General features: G+C 43.4%; 2 protein-coding genes across 6 annotated transcripts in view; one reads left to right on the forward strand and one right to left on the reverse strand.

The window, feature by feature from the left end:
• Nucleotides 1-2,445, forward strand: part of STARD13 (StAR related lipid transfer domain containing 13) — a gene marked incomplete at both ends in the record, with an annotated part of 256,349 nt that extends 253,904 nt beyond the window's left edge. For all 5 annotated transcript variants that reach the window (XM_080612400.1, XM_080612401.1, XM_080612404.1 and 2 more), the window contains 2 exons: nucleotides 1,777-1,953; nucleotides 2,328-2,445. In XM_080612400.1, the coding sequence (XP_080468526.1) occupies nucleotides 1,777-1,953; nucleotides 2,328-2,445 (295 nt within the window). The remainder of the gene's footprint in view (nucleotides 1-1,776; nucleotides 1,954-2,327) is intronic.
• A 12,588-nt stretch (nucleotides 2,446-15,033) lies between these two features.
• The window catches only part of KL (klotho), a gene marked incomplete at both ends in the record, with an annotated part of 58,388 nt that continues 56,556 nt past the window's right edge, over nucleotides 15,034-16,865 (reverse strand). The window contains 1 exon segment of the mRNA XM_080612295.1: nucleotides 15,034-15,371. Coding sequence (XP_080468421.1) covers nucleotides 15,034-15,371 — 338 coding nt within the window.

Here is a 16,865-nt window from a genome sequence, read left to right on the forward strand (position 1 = left end):
ATCAGTTTGATACCTTATGATTGGTGGGAAGTGGGCAGTGAAATTACAATGCACTTCCGGGGACATGAATAAATATATTTTAACAGATAGCAATTTTCTCCTTCCCAATCAAAGTTCTGGATGCGAAAGGATAAATTTAGTTGTTGTTTCATTCTTCCAATTCTATAGTCATAACAAGGGGATTAGGCTCCCTCAAGAATAGTAATGGTAAGAGGACAGGGGCAACTTTTCATATGCCTGGGATCTGACACACCTCTCAGCTGCCCTGCAGAGGCATTGCTTTTCATTAAAGATTCCTCAAATGTTTAATGTACATTAAGTATCATGGCGTCAATCTGAGTTAGGTACCATGCCCTTTTTTACTACTGTAAAATAGAGAAGTAGAAACTGGCTTAAATCTCTATAACCAGGAATAGGAATCATAAGTCTTCTGCAGTGGCTGGGTTACAGTTTTCCACTTTATAAATGGCTCAAGTAAGTGCTGCCTGGTTACCAAAATAATACGGTCACATCTAAGCCCTGTGCAGGCATTCACAGTAGATGGTTCAGCATTTCACAGTAGAGCTGAGGAGTGATTTTTCTCCTTTCCGTGTGTTTCATCTGCCAAGATAGCTTATAGTTTTTATTAGTGCACAGACACATGTAAAAGCTTCTGAAGTTTTAGAAGAAATATCTTCTTTCTTGAATAAAAGCTCAGTTTCATGTATGATGAATGCAGAATGTTAAAATTACCTGCTGAAGTCCAAACTTCAACAGTTCTTGAAAGCAGCTTACCTACTAAAACATGATACTTCCCAAGGTAGCATTAATCTTCGTCTCAGAATGTCCATGGCAAGATGATGCACATTACACAGCAGCACAGTGGGAATTGCTCATTTCTTCCCACAGCATAGGAAAGCAAAGACCTATCTTGTGAGGTTCAAGGCAGATGACAGAAATGTGAGACAGCAGAATATGTAGAGAATGCTTACAGAGCAACTAAAAAATGCACCACCAGGGGATTGGACTGGATATTAGGAAAAATTTCTTTACCAAAAGGGTGGTCAGGCATTGGAACAGGCTGCCCAGGGAGGTGGTGGAGTCACCAACCCTGGAAACGTTCAGAAGCTGTGTAGATGAGTCCCTCAGTGGCATGGTTTAGTGGTGGACTTCACAGTCTTGGGGTAAAGGTTGGATTTGATGATCTTAAAAGTCTTTTCCAATCTAGTTGATTCTATGATTCTATTGCAGCCTAGGTCTCCTGAACTTGGTGGAAAACTTCTGCAGCATGTAAGGCTAGAAATCTGGAAGAAGGATAAAATTAAACGACATTTTGATTTTTAATTCAGATGCCCTTGAAACGTGTTCTGGGAGTTTCAGAAGTGAGTTGTAGAGAAGATTTCTGCTGTGCTAAACCGTATTTGGTTGTAAGTCTGCATAGGTGCAATGCAACATTTCAGCCTTTGCCAGATGCCTTATGCTCACTTTATCTACTTTCCAAAACTTCTGTCTGTCTGTAGAAAGCCCTCTAAGACATAATGGTTGCAAAATGCTCATGTGGAGAAGCAAAACGTCTCCACCTGGAGTCTGCAGGAACAGATGGGTTGCCATTCACATAATGGTCAGACTCCCAGCTTGGAAGCACAAAACACTGCTAGGGACTCCTAGACAGTCCAGTGGCACTGCAGGCACAACAAGGATAGGCAGGAAGTAAACTGTAACTTTAATTCTGGTTCTTACTTTTGTGCCCAAAAGTTTCATTACTAAAGTGATTCCATCTTGAATGTGTTGCTGCAGGACATGGAGGACAGATTTGCCAAAGGGGATGTGCATGCTGGTTGCCGTCTCTGTGGAGCATGAAGAGGCTCCTCTTACAGGAGCTGTGCGAGCCATCGTGATGGACTCTCAGTACTTGATAGAGCCATGTGGCTCAGGAAAAGCTAGGCTAACACACATCTGCAGAATTGACCTAAAGTAAGTATCCCACCTGCAAAAAGCAGATGTCCATTCAGCAGGGCAAAAACCTCCAGCTCAGGGAGGGGAGGTGTGGGGAAGAGAGGACATGGTCAATGTAGCTTTGCTGCTTTGGAGTCTTCCTGCAGTCTTTTCTATCCAGCAAGCTCTTTTCCCTGTTCAGCATCTACAGCTGTTACAATGTGACACAGCAATAAAATCTGCTTATTTGATTACTGCAAGGGGGAACTTCATAGTACACTTACAGTGACAAGTATGTAAAGTTCCCACCATTACCACTGGCAGCAGGGAGTAGGAAGCATGGCAAGCCTGTTCCTGTGGGCATATTTCTGGAGTACTTGAGTTTCTCAATAATTCTCTTTCCATTTCTTCAGAGGACATTCCCCAGAGTGGTACAACAAAGGCTTTGGACATCTGTGCGCAGCAGAAGTTGCCAGGATCAGAAACTCATTTCAGCCTCTGATTGCTGAGGGACCAGAAACAAAAATCTGAGGGAGTGTTCTTGGGAGCATGTGAGCATAAATCGGGGTCTGGCAGGAACAGGAGTACAGAAAGCAAAGGTCTTATTTAAGCTGCAGAAATCTGACCGGACCTGGGTCTGTACAAAGCCAAAAGAGGAATTTTATAGGAAAGTTCTTTTATTCTGGAGACTTCACCTCCCCCCGCCACATCCCTTCTATATTAATTTCTATTATTGAAGTAAACATTTCTTCAGAGAGCTTTTATCATTAGTACTTTAAAATCAGACTATTGCCATTACTTGTGTGTCACATAACTCTGGTATTTAAAGGCTTCTAAGAAGCATATTTTAATTGTAAATAAAATATGTACAGTGTGTATATATTTATCTATATTATATATATGTATATGTATAAATTAATTATTTTGTATATAACTCAGTGCAAATCACTTGCATCAGTTGGACCTTAAGTGAATCTGTCACTTGTTTCTTAGTGTGTCACTGCTACATAAGCTGTGTTTGCTATTATCACAGGACTACCAGGCATAATCCGCCTGTTCTCAAACATGTTCCGTGTTCGTGTATGCTGTGAGAAGGTACCTAGAAATAGATGTAGGAAGAATTAAAAGAACTAAGGAAGTAGGAGGTTACTGTATGTTAAAAACTAATGAGGAGTGGATCAGTTTCACCAAATAAATTATGTGGAAATGTAACTGAGATGATAGACATTTTGAAGGCCATTTATATTCAGCTGCAGAATTGTGACTCTTAGTACAAGGTGTTGTAAACTTACCTGTTGCCTTAATTATAATAATGGTATATCTGCCGCTTGAGAACCTCACTATGTGCAGCATTCAAAGCAACTGCTCATTCTTGGAGAGTACAAGATAATGCTGTGTGTACTGAGGTGTCTGAAGTCAGCCTGGTAAGTTATTAAGCTATAAATCTTCTTCTTTCTTTTCTTTCTTTCTTTTTAGCCTTTTGTCTAAGTTCTGAGTAAGTGTTTCTGTGTTGTCCTTTCCTTCTCCAATAGAGATGGCTAATCGTAAGGAGCTCCAAAGCAGATTTTTCGTATCCAGTGGACACAAAGACAGGCAGATGAACACCATTCCTTTTAATATTCTTACTATACAAATAACTAAACTTTTTTTAAGCTTTTAAACGCATCTTGGAGATTTAAAAGACTAAATGCAGACTATATTTGGAAAGATTGCTTTTATAGTAACAGCAAGCATTTTCATATTATAATGCACTGATCTGCATGATCCTGCTTCTGTAGGCATTGGTGGGAGCAGGATTAGCCCCTGATGATGAGGAGTAGGAGCCATTTAAGCCTATTTATAATTTCATTTTCAGGGACCTATTATATCGCTAATGGAACAATGCTTTAAAAGTAATAATAATAATTTGTTGATGTTATCTGTGGAGCAGGGTTTCATTTTGTTTTTAACTAACCTATGACCAAAAACTATGTTACATCTATGAGTCAATAAGAATGTACAAGCCTGTTAATACTGTTGTTCATTAATCGCAGTTGTTCACTTTTACTTTATTTATTGCTGCATAACCAGCTGAGTCATTTATAGCCAGTGTTTTAGCTCAGTCCTTCCAACAAAATCCACTAAGATTTAATATGAGGTCAATTAAGCAGGATACATTTCCTACATGAAGCTAGAGATCTTGTAAACTAGGCAGTCTCTTCAAAGCCAGTGCTTTGAATCTGCCCCAGGAATGCAGGCTGTGGGGTGGACCTTGTGTGGCCCTTGATAGCTTTTAGAGCACTGTCCCGCCTGCCATTGTGCACACATGTAAGGGCTGTGCTGGTAGGGAATAACCCTGCAATCTGATGAAGCAAGCTGATGGGAGCTTGGCATGGACAGGGGCAAGGTCTCCATGGAGCAGCAGGATCCCAAAAAGTCACTGTCACCTTCCCCCCGTGACTTGACTCACCCACATTTTATTATGCAACTCACAGGACCGGGGAGGTTGGCTGCCCATGAGTTCCTGCCTTGAGTTTATGGCCAGCAACAGTTGCAATGTGCAATTATTGTGTGTTTTTGTTGGAGTCTGGCAGTCACCAGCCAGCTGCAGGGCACCACTGCCCAGGTCCAGCCTTCCCAGGAGCAAGTTCAGGCTGAGAAAGTTGGGGCTGTTCAGCCTGGAGAAGAGAAGGCTGCGTGGAGACCTCATAGCAGCCTTCCAGTATCTGAAGGGGGCCTACAGGGATGCTGGGGAGGGACTCTTCATCAGGGACTGTAGTGAGAGGACAAGGGGTAACAGGTTCAAACTTAAACAGGGGAAGTTTAGATTGGATATAAGGAAGAAATTCTTTACTGAGAGGGTGGTGAGGCACTGGAATGGGTTGCCCAGGGAGGTTGTGAATGCTCCATCCTTGGCGGTGTTCAAGGCCAGGTTGGATGAGGCCTTGGGTGACATGGTTTAGTGTGAGGTGTCCCTGCCCATGTCAGGGGTTAGATGATCTTAAGGTCCTTTCCAACCCTAACTATTCTATGATTCTAAGTGGTGGCTTGGGAGCTGGTGGGGCACAGCCAGTCCCCTGGTTCCAGTGGGGCTGCCAGTCCCAGAAGGCAGCACCTCCTCCCCAGATGCCTGTAGCCAGGGCAGCAGGTTTCATGCCAGCTGTTTTCTGAAAACATGAGCTGAAAACATGAGCAATTGGAGCACTTCTGCTACATTAGTTTGCATTAATTAATACAATAGTGCCTCAGTGTTAATGGGCAGAGAATTTCTGGCCCTGGGAATGGCAATTTTCTGGCAGTAAATAATTTCTTAAGGAAATGAAGGGAAAGCCTGGGCAGTGGTTTTATCCTGTCTGATAAGTCATCACTCAGCTGGAAGGAGCCCTGTGCCACCTGCCACCATTAGCAAGGTGGGGTTGTCCTCCTACCCTTGCAGAAGCTCTGTCATGTGCTTCTGGCATCTCTAAGCCATGTATCAATGACATAAGATTTCTTTAAAATGCACATTATGCCATGTCAGCTACCACAGTATTTTGTATTGTTACATTGCCATTTGAGAATACATTATGATAATTACTTTTTAAAATGTTATACCAATACCTCATATTTTTACCTCATCTGTTGGTATCAGTCATTAGGTGTAAATAAATAATGGAAGAGTTGAATAAATTTGCATACACTAAAGAATCATGTTTCCTCTGTGTGCTCATTTCATCCATGGACAGAAAACAAAGTGGTACATTTAAGCTCCTGCTTGCTTTATTGCAACCTCCTGTACACTAAACTCTGCTGATACATGACTTTAATAATGATTTTAGGCTCAAAATGATATTGTTGCCCATTATACCTATCCTATAGTGTCCATAAATATACGTGAACTTCATAACAAATATATGCTTTCCAAAGAAGCCATTAAGCTAGGATTGCTGGCTTGAGGAAGTTAAACTCAGGTCCTCAACAGCATTTAGGTTCCTGACTCCCACTGAATTCCACCATGTTTCTGCAGCTATATGCTTGTCAATAAACTAAGTCTAGGTTCATAAGAGTGACTCGAGCTGGGTTGCTGGATGTTAGGTTCACATCATCAAAATTCCACCATGTCAAATCCATCTAGCCGCTGCAAAAGAGAAAAAGACGCAACAGCAGGATAGTGATTACTCTGCTTTGTCTTACTCAAGTCTACAGATGGAATAAATGTCCCTTTGGATGGACCTGTATCTCTCCAACTCTCTTGATTTATCAAAAGAAGCAGTCTCAAAACAGGATGCTGAGCTATGAGAGACCATCTACGAGAGGATAAGCCTTTGTGGCCCACCATTCAGGGAAAACTCAGTATTAAACTTTGGACCAAAAGGAAGTATTTGTCTCCAATTCTTTGTCATGGCAGAGATGGTCAGCTGTGTGAGTCCATCCGTTCTTGCAAAAAATAGTGTGTGATGCTCTCTCATTCCCATCTCTCCTTCCCAACCACCTGCAAGCAGACTGTCTTAATCCTAACAGCACTGGTATTTCAGCTCCTCTTATGTGTGATCTTTATAATACTGCATTCTTGGACATCCATCCTCTTTACAACAAGTTTCAGGAATCACCAGCAAGGCACCCCTCTGTTTGATGCACTTGTACTGCCGAATCAGTGTCAGCCTTGGAGGATCTTGGCATGCCTAAGAGATGTTGCTCTTTGAAATGGCAGGTAGTTGTTAGATGAGAGCAGATGCTGAACATACAGAAATGACTGTGAGATGAAAACATCAGAAGAAATATCTAAAGGACTGCTGGAGCCTGCAAATCAAGTAGGGAAGGATGAAAACTGATACTGCTGCTCCAGCTTAATGGTGACGTGGAAGAGCTGGGGAGTGAATACAGACCTTGCCAGACAGAAAGCAGCATTTAAAAGGCATGACACACACTCAGTCTCTTGCGCATTTAGGACAGCCATGTCATGCTCTCTTTGCCAGATGTGTGTCAGTCACAGCTGCACAAGGGCTTCATTTGATTGGGTGCCACGCCAGGCACACCATATTGTTACAACTGCAGTTATATGTTGTGGTGTGACAGGACCTGGAATATGGGGCATCTAACCCCAGGTTAATAGCAAAGTGAGTGTTTAGACTTCTTTATGATGTGCAGTTTAAATTGTGACCTTCAATACCATGGTTCTCTCAGCTATACTATGTAGAAAGCTGATGTTTTCCCCCAAAGCAGCAATGGATGCAGAACAGATCCCACCTAGCACTGTGTGACTGTAGGTGGTCCTACTTCAGTGTGCAAGAAATTCAGCTCAAGCAAACACAAGGATAGGTGGAACTCAAGGGCTAACACAGAGCAGAGCATTGTGTCTGGGTTAATGAGTAAATGACAGAGAAAGCATTACAATACTGCAGAGAACTATTTGCCTGCCTTACAGGCTAATGCTGGGGAGGTCTCACACACTCCACTCACAGGACTCAAGACACCAGAGCCTCTATGACTGATGAAGGTTAGCATCTCTTACAGAAAAAGTAACCTGGACACTTACCTTCTTCCACCCCTTTGACTCTGAAACTAGGATGTCTATTCCACTACCTTATTACTGACCTCCCACAGGTAGCAGTTTTAAACTGCTCTTTTCCATTTCCTAGGCCCAGATCCTTAGCCCCAAATGCACGCTTCCCCGCTTGGTCCCAGCATGCCTGTCTGCACTGCTCACCCAGCCCAGGCTGCACAGAAGGCCACAGGGTTCAGCATTCAGTGCAAGTGGATTGTGGCCAAGCAATCAGTGGTCCAATACCCAGCTGAAACAGCTAGGCATTGCCAGCCAGCCAGGGCTCGAGTCTTTAGTTGTCCCATGCCCTGCACTAGGAACAAAGTGCCAGGGTGAGGACGGGCCATTTCTGCTTCTCTCCTCCAAAGATGTGAGAAGGTGAGAGCAGGAAAATAACCAGGCTCCTATAGCACTGCGCAGATGCTCCTCAGTCCCACTGCAATGACAAGTTGGGGCTTTTTGATCCTCTCCCACGGGGTGTGTGACCAGCAAGATGGGGAGGCTAAGGGCAGCTTAAAGGCAGTGAACTGCTCTTTGCCTTGAGCAGAGACTTGAACTGCAATGTGGAGTTCATTGGCAGCCGTTTGCAAGGAGGCAAAGATCAGGTCCCGCTGTGACTGCGCTTTAACGAAAAAATACCTTGTTTTGTGGCAAGAGCTTCTGCTCCAGCAGGAGACTGCCCTGCCTGGCCAGAGCAGCTGCATGGAGCTCTGCTGGCAGCCAGATAGAGGATTACAACTTATTTCTTAATCAAAATACTCAATTCTGCAAAAGGCACTAGGGAAACAGCCTAAAACTGCAGACTCTGCTCTTTCTCTTTCACCTGCTCGTAGCAGACAGACACATGGCTGAAACACAGAGCCAGCACTTGCTACAGCAAGGATTTGCAACAGCTTGCAATTTATGGGAGCAAATTAGCCGCAGGGCCATCTGTCCCTCCGCAGACCTCGCCTGGCCTGCTCCTTGCTGGAAGGACTCCTTTTCCTTGGGAGGATGGGTATCAAATTACTTCCTTTTTTCCCTTCTTTAATTAAATAAACGTGGGAACCACAGGTGGTGGAGCAGACAACAGTAATCCCTTAGCAGCATCTGCAGGCCAGCGGTGCCCCGCCACACATGCAGGACAGATGCTAGCAGGGTGCCTGCTTGCAGCCTAAACCCAGACCCATGTGGGGCAGCAGCCCAGGGTCTGACAGCCCACTCGGCCACCCCACTGCAGCTCAGTGGCTGCGGCCTGGTTTGGTGTTCGTTGCAGGAGGGCCAGAAGCACCACAGCTGCTCTGGCTTGTCCACATGCTCAGTCCTTTCTTTCCCACCAGGCTCTTTCAGTTTAGAGACTTACCATGGAGATAAAGCAGGGAGTTCATCAACGCCAAACATCCATCCATGTCCCACACTGCTGGCTAACCAGCACAAGCAATGAGTGCACCAGGGCTGCAGATGGAGATCACCCTGGGTCCATGGCTGCTCTGGTGTTTTGCCCAGTTGGCTGGCTCTCAGTGGGACAGGAACTCAGAACTCAGCCTATGAAGAGAAAGCGCAGGATTTTAGATCTTCATCCTGTATTTCTCTTTTCCTGAAGAGTCACGTCCCTTTCCTCCTGGCCCAGGGAGGAGGGATCACATCAGCCTGCACCCCTTACCCACACTCGCAGCTTTGGGCTCACCGAGTATCTGCTGCTTTGGAAAAGAGGTGAAAAAACTGATTTAGTGAAAACTTCCCATTCTTCAGTGGCTGTATTTGGATCCGTGGTGAGTAATAGGGCTGATGGTGAGGAAGAACAAGCTCTGCTGCTGCAGATGGCCTTATGCCCTTTTGAGTTGCGGTTATCATCCAGTGGGCTCATGTCATTCTCTCTGCAGTCAAGGGAGTGCCAGGACATTTGTAAATAGCTGAGCAGTGACATTCATCACCCTCCTGAAACCACCAGGACAGCGATGGAAAAGTTTGTGGTTTTTATCAATGCAAGTAAAAATAATGGTTGCAAATAATGAAAAATTAAATGGGTATCACTGGGTTAAGCCAAAGTGTTACAAAATGGCCTCCTTGGCCTCCCAGTGTTTCTTGCCTTGGGCAACCTTTTCCAGCAATCACTGGTATTTATCAGAAAAGAGATACAGTTATTGCATTTGGGTTTTCCAAATAATTGAGTAATTTAATCTTTTAAGTGCCTCTGAGATCACTTGCTGTAATTAAAGACAGAAGATGAATGACTGAACTACAAGAGCATTGAAGGACTTTAAAAATGAATGTGTCCTTGACTGCATCTCCTGTGCATTTATATAATGATTATCCCATATTAATATGACCAAACTGATAAAAAGACAAAATACTAAGAGGCTGGTTGCATTAGTTTTCCTCCAGCCCAATAATAATATATCACCAGCTGGAGGAATGTGCCTGTAAATACCAAGCAGGAGCAACCACGTGCTGCTGAGTGCAGGACCCTGCAACCTCTCACTGCGAGGTGCAAGGAAAGGCAATATCCGCTTACAGCTCCTGCAGCAATGTGGCAGATAAATGACTTACAAATGTGTGTGAAATTCACAAACTTCCACCGGAACAGAACTTAAAGACTCATCTAGTGCTGGGAGAGACAACTGCAATACTGGCAGCTTACTTTATGAGCATTTATTTTCTCAGCTTTGGGAAATAAGACCCATTTGATCCTAGTGGAGAGAGGGAGGCAGAAGTGTTGTTGCAAAGTAGTAACTATCAACAAAAAATCTGTAAGGCTTGTAAACTGTATTTTGTCTTCTAAATAAACTATATGCCCTGGCACACCTATGTCATACCTTGGCATTTAGCTCCCCATTTCATAGCCCAAATGCAAATAAATATATGCTCTAAGAGGGATCAGGAGGTGGTGAGAGAGCTGGAGCTGGCCCTGCTCCATTATTCCCACAGCACCAAGCCTCTGGATCCTGCCTGTCCCAGGCTGGAGGAGCAGCAGCCTGGCACTCCTTGGGGCACTCTCTGGGCTGATCAGAGAGGGTGCAGCTGGAAAGCTCTCCTCACAGGCTTTCTCCCCTCCCTTTCCTGGCAGGGTATCCGATGGCCTCCAGCTTGACTGCACTGTTAGCAGGCTACAGAACTTTGTCAACCCATAAAACTTTACAGAGCAGGTAGTTCATACCATTACACCTCTTGAAGGAAACACTTGGCCAATTCGCGGTTCCCTCTGGTGAGAGGAAAACCAGATTTCTTGGGTCAGGTGTTGTGTTTTTGCAGCCCTGCTGGTTTACAGCCCTGCCCACAGCCTGTTAACAGAGCTCTGAGCACAGAGGGCGACAATGCAACAGACAGCTCAACGCTGAGAGCCAAGCCATCTTTTCAGTCAGCATCCCACCAGGACACACCATCGTTTCTGCTTTTCTTTTGGGCCCTGCCGTATGTCCTGCTCTGGAGGTGCCTGGGGTTTGGCACTGCTCCGGCTTGGATGTGCACCCCAGCAAGGCACAGTGCTGAGAGGAAGCTCCGGCTGGGAGGCTCCTCTGGCTCCTGAGAACCAAACATATAGGACCGAGAAGGTGCTGCCTAGGTCCATTCCTTCCCTGCAAGGACTGATGACATAAAAAATCGGTACATTATACATCCTAGGTTAGAGATGTAGTAGATGGATAGGATAGGATAGGATAGGATAGGATAGGATAGGATAGGATAGGATAGGATAGGATAGTGTGTTAGCTATATTGGTTACTTCTACAGATCAATAGCTATAGTTACAAAACCCCCAAAAAAGCAAACAACAAAAAAATCCAAGAACCAAAACCCTTCCAAAGCCCTAGGTCTGTTGGAAAAACCTGTTTAAATACAGGCCCCAGTAATCTTCAACAAAAGTTACAGTTATTTATGATCTATGCAGCATTGGTAAAACAAACAGCAACACAAACTCCTTGCAGAGTTATTATAAATAGCCTCTCCTGTGGTACTCTGTACTTCATGTCGCAGACAGAGAAATTGGACAGATTAAAACAAGAGCATGTTACAATTTGTTACATACAATATCTTTATTTCCTGTCTGAGTTTGTTATAAAAGGAGTGTAACATTCATCCTTTCATTTAGCAAACATATCCTTCTCACAGGAACTCTGCACAATATTTTCAAGAAATAAACCAGAAGCTTTCCATTCATGTCATAAAAATATTTTGAATAAATATATAATTTTTTCTCTTACAATATATTTGATCTGCAGTATTGAGCAAACTGGCAACTTTTCATTCTAGAAACAGTTAAAATCAAGAAACTAGTCTACATAAGATACTACACGTTAACATCCATCACACACAGACTTCAGTTGCTCTTCAGAAAATAAACCACCATCCTTCCCCGAGCTGTCTTTGCAGCCTGACTGGAGTCCCCTCTGCTCAAAGCCCTTGCTACTGTTGGCATTTCTGATCTAGATGCACAGATGATGATGGGGAAGTGCCAGATCATCACTCGCACATGGGTATCAAATGGAAGACGTGCCCCATGTCCCACAGCCTGATTGCAAGAGATGATTACCACATCAACCTGCATGATCACACCACAATTCTCCTTGGACAGGTACCTAATCTCTGCTTATTCACAGGCTTTTTTGCTGTTAGTGAAGCATGTTTTTTTTAAGAAGACTGACAAGATGCTGGCCCCTGATTACAAAAAATGAAGCAGATTCCCAAGGTAAAACCATACCATTACCTCCATCAGACCAGCCTGTGTTTTTCCTGGCTCATCACTGTGCAGTTCAGTCTCTGAGGGCTACACACCACTGTGCACAGGCAGCACTGCTTAGCAGAAGACTTTGGCAACTGCTGTGCTCAGCTCAAGCCAGTCACTGCTCTGCAGTGATACTTTTTATGAAGGTAATAATTGTGCCAAAGGCTGTATTACTCCTATGAGCCACAGCACCGTGAATGGATGTGATCATATAGCTTAATAGCAACAAATCCCAATTTATCTATAAATTAGATATCCAGCTGGTGCCATCTGCCTGTCGGTGGTTACATATCACCCGGCCTCCACAGGAAGAGCCTGCAGTGTCTCCTCCGTGCTCCAACTGCTGTTCCACACATCGCACTGTAGCTGAGCCATTAAAGAGCACATGGCAGCAACTCTCTGGAGGGTTAATTGCTAGTGAAGTATCAGGGTGGTGGGCTGGTGCCCACCAGCATGGCACCCGTGCTCATCTGGATTTGCCCTGACCAGGCCCCCTGAGCCCACTGCAAAAAAGAAAGATGAGGCCCAGAGTCTTTTTGCTTTTCCAGCAGCAAAATAATCATAACATACATACACACACACATATACAAGTTAGGTATGACCTGGCTACTATCTGGATGCAATGAATGTGACTTTCTTGTTATGTACTGTGAAGGCTTCTAACTACTGGAGTCATGTATTACAAGGTAATTCATTGCCATGCTGTGGGGAAAACCATTTGGCATTTCACACATGTAGGGAGAGCTATTTCTTTGTAATCCACACTGCGCCAGGCACCAATGCATAAATATACAGCAGTTTAAATTTTTCTATTCTTCAGCATGTCCTATTAGGCTATAAACAATTTTCAGATATATTTTTAATACTTCGTCACTTACTCTGAATTTTTCACCTTAATCTTGATAAAAAAATATACATTAGTGCAAAGAGAGACAATTTTAAGACTGGAACTAGAGGACAAATATATTAATCATTATAAGATACTATTTTTTCCTATTTCTATATATAGAATATGTATTTAAGAAAACTATAACCTTAAATTACAAATGAAAATCACATTTCATATGTTTTAACTTACAGTATAGAATGACAGATTCATAGAGTATTCAGGTTGAAAGGAACCCTGGGAGGTCATTTAGACATCTACTAGTCATCTAGTAGATAAACATCACATTTAATACAGCACAATCAGCTTTAGTATATAAATAATTCTTAATTAACACAAAGCACATTTCTTCTAAAATATTCTTTCCAGTGAGCAACATTATTCACATAGCAATAAAAATACAATTACAGCTGAAGGCAATGCAGGCCTGTAGTATGAGAGTAGATGAAAGTGACCACTGCTTTACACCGAGGACACTCCTAATGTAGCTATTTTTTCCATTCCCTTTCTATTCCTACTGACAAACAATGTTGTTACTATTTTGCTAATTTGTCTTGCTGAGAGGAAAACGAGAGGCCTTCAGATGTTCAGTAATACTTTGGGATGAAACACTGCCAGAAACAGATCCAGTTGCTCACAGGAGACCCTCCAGCCAACCTGTAAGAGGCTACACCTCCACGATCTCAGACCCTGGCAAAAACAGCAATAAAGTGCTGGATTATTACACCAAAATGGTGGGATTTAAAGTCTCCACACTCAACATAATTGGCACACCGAGACCATCTTACCAAATTACCCACAAGTTTTCAGCAGGTAAGTAGGTGGGCAGCAGTAGAGTGGCAGCAGTGTGCAACTTAGAATCATAGAATAACAGAATAGTGAGGGTTGGCAAGGACCTTAAGATCATCTAGTTCTAAACCCCCCTGCCATGGGCAGGGACACCCCACACTAAACCATGCCACCCACGGCTCTGTCCAACCTGGCCTTGAACACCGCCAGGGATGGAGCATTCACAACTTCCTTGGGCAACCCATTCCAGTGCCTCACCACCCTTACAGTAAAGAACTTCCTCCTTATATCCAATCTAAACTTCCCGTTTAAGTTAACTTGCTGCAAGAAGTGCAGTGATGGGGTGTTCCAGCCCTGCCATGTGTATGCGCACAGGGCAACAGAGTGTAGAGTCAGACACACAGCTTCCTGACAAATAAGACGGCAAAGACATTCCAGAGTCTGCTCTCTTCTTTTTTACTGAGCAAATCAAAGAGAAGCCCTTTCACGTTTTCCATCTTTTCCCACCAGATGGCATGACCCCTGCTATCCCTGGACTTACCCTGCTCCTTTCCTCACTGAGAAAGCACAGTTCCTTTAGCTGAAGCTCCCCAATGACATCCTGAAGTCAGATGCAGCCGTCAGCAACCTAAGTAGTAGTTCACCTATGTACCCAGTGCTCCCAGCAGCACAGACTTGTGTCCCCCTGTTCTTCCCCCTGCATCTGCTTTAGGAAAGTGAGTTTCCTTTCCCCCAGCACCACTTTGTGCAATTCTCCTCCGTCTCTCCTCAGCCACGTTCCCTGCTGCAGTCAGGTTCTGGCTCAGATCAAGCAACATCAGCATTAAACTCTAATTTGGAAAAGTAAGCAATTTTGTTTCTCCTCAGTTTTCTCTTGGAGAATTTAACATTTAGGCTCTTCTATCACTCCATGTCTTCAAACCATGCTTTCACTTGTCCAACTCAGTGAGGCAAAATCAAGGAGGGAAAAGCATCAACAGCAGGTCCCAGGGAAAGTTGTGAGAGAACTACAACCACAGGAATTATGGACTGGTCATAAACCAAATGTACTACACCAGAGAAAATGATTTCTGGAAGCCTAGCAATATGCTAGCAAATTCTTATCAGTGTCAACATCCTGCAGTATCAGGAAATGTAAATGTCTTCCTAGCGCTGAAGAAATGACAACATTGTGCGCTCTTATTTCAGATTTCCCAAGGCAATGCAAGAGGAAGGGCAGCGAGAGATGTATTCAAAGGGGCAGCTCTATTTATACCTTCTTTCTATCCTCTTGGAGTAGTAAATAATGAAGAATATAGTAACAATAAAAGCAACAAATATGAAAAAGATAAAGGCTAATAATGATTTTCTGGTTCGGAAGAAGTGGCATCCAGGACACGAGGCACTCTCATCTGGGCACAGCACCTCAGGAGTTTCAGGACCAGGAAAGCCGTTATTGTCAATTATTTCCCTGTAATGTTTCATAGAGGGCTTTGGTTCATATTGATTTGCAATGTAACTGTAGAGACCATATTTAGGAGCAGTCTTGTCATTAAAGGAATAGACAAAATATCCTTGCAGATTAACGTTATCCAGAGTGTAAGCTGTAAAAGAAAATGAAGAGTTGAAGAAATGAATAAATATCATGTTGGCATTCAAAAGCAGCACCATATGTCAATACATAATGCAGAGGAAGGGGGATGTTAAACCCACATCTGCACTTCTCTTTCTCAAAATAAGGTAAAATACATGTACATCTATGAAGTGTTTCTCTTAAAAAGTAAGAATCTGTCAGCCTCTGCCAGACAGTGTGATCTGTGAGTATCCTGCAATCTATTTCCTTGTGCTTGGTAAACACAGCTGTGAATGTATGACTGTGTTTAATGATTAGCATGGAGCCTACCATGAAAAGATGGCCCTCTTCTTTATATATGAAAGAATGAAGGTTTTGGCTTTCCTGCACCTGGATTTCTGCAACCTATTTCTCCGATTGCTCCATCTTCCTTACAGAGCACCTCCTAACAGCCAAGGAATAGAGGACATCAGGCTGCACTTCTCCTGAGCCGAGCCACCAGGAAAAGATGGTGCTGTGCTAAGGTCATGTACTGGGACATCACCAGTGCAAATGGAAAAGTTATGCAAATCATAGTTCTCTCTTGTTGTTGATCGAGTTTCTGCCCCAAGATGACCTGTATCAGTCTTTACTAAGAACATGTCCACAATTCATACTGAAAACTTGGCTACTGGAACAGGTCCAGCAGCATTAACCTTGAGCCATCAGTCCTGCTTGACAAAACCAATTAGTCCACAGCAGTAAAAACAAACCGTAATGTTTTACCTCTCAAAATCACAAAATAAAGCAACATCTTGTAGCAGATGAACACAGGATTGAAAACTAATGGTTCCTGAATTTTCATATGCGTCTGGAAATACTTATTTCTGCAGCCACATGCAAGACATTTAGCATCTCCAGACTATCTTTCATGTGTAAAATGAAATAATACATACCTGCCCTTTTACAGAGCTGCTACCCAGAATAATTAGTTTGTGCTTGCAAAACTGCTTGTGGATTTAATGGTGTTACATAAATGGTTACTGCTGTCTGTTGTATTGGCAAAGATGTATTTAAACAGTATACAAAGCACTTAATGTACAAAGCTCTTAAAAATATAGTCTCAGTCCAAAGGGTTCGTACTGTATTCTGGAATCATTTATCTGCACAAACCTGTTGGCTCCCCTGGAACAATGCAGGTGAGCAACATTACACGCACAAATGCTGCCACATGCAGTCCCAGAAACCATCTGGAAGAAGGCAGAATAGGAACTTCAAGGCGAGAGCACACATGTTCCAAATCCCCTCTCATCTCAGTTACTGCAAAGGGTCTTGCAAAAAAAAATGCAAGTTTTGGATGCAAGTTTTGGAGAAACCTGAATCAGTCATGATGCCAAGGTTAAGAGCTTGCTCCTTGTGTAAGGACAAGATGGACAAAAGCACTATACCAGAGCAAGAGAAGAAAAGAGAATGGTATTAATGATGGACCAAACACTACAGAGGAGCATATGATGCCAAAAATGGGAGAGTGAGCTTTCAAGAAAGT

The sequence above is a fragment of the Psittacula echo genome, assembly GCF_963264785.1.
Source record: "Psittacula echo genome assembly, chromosome: 3".
NCBI classification, from domain to species: domain Eukaryota; kingdom Metazoa; phylum Chordata; class Aves; order Psittaciformes; family Psittacidae; genus Psittacula; species Psittacula echo.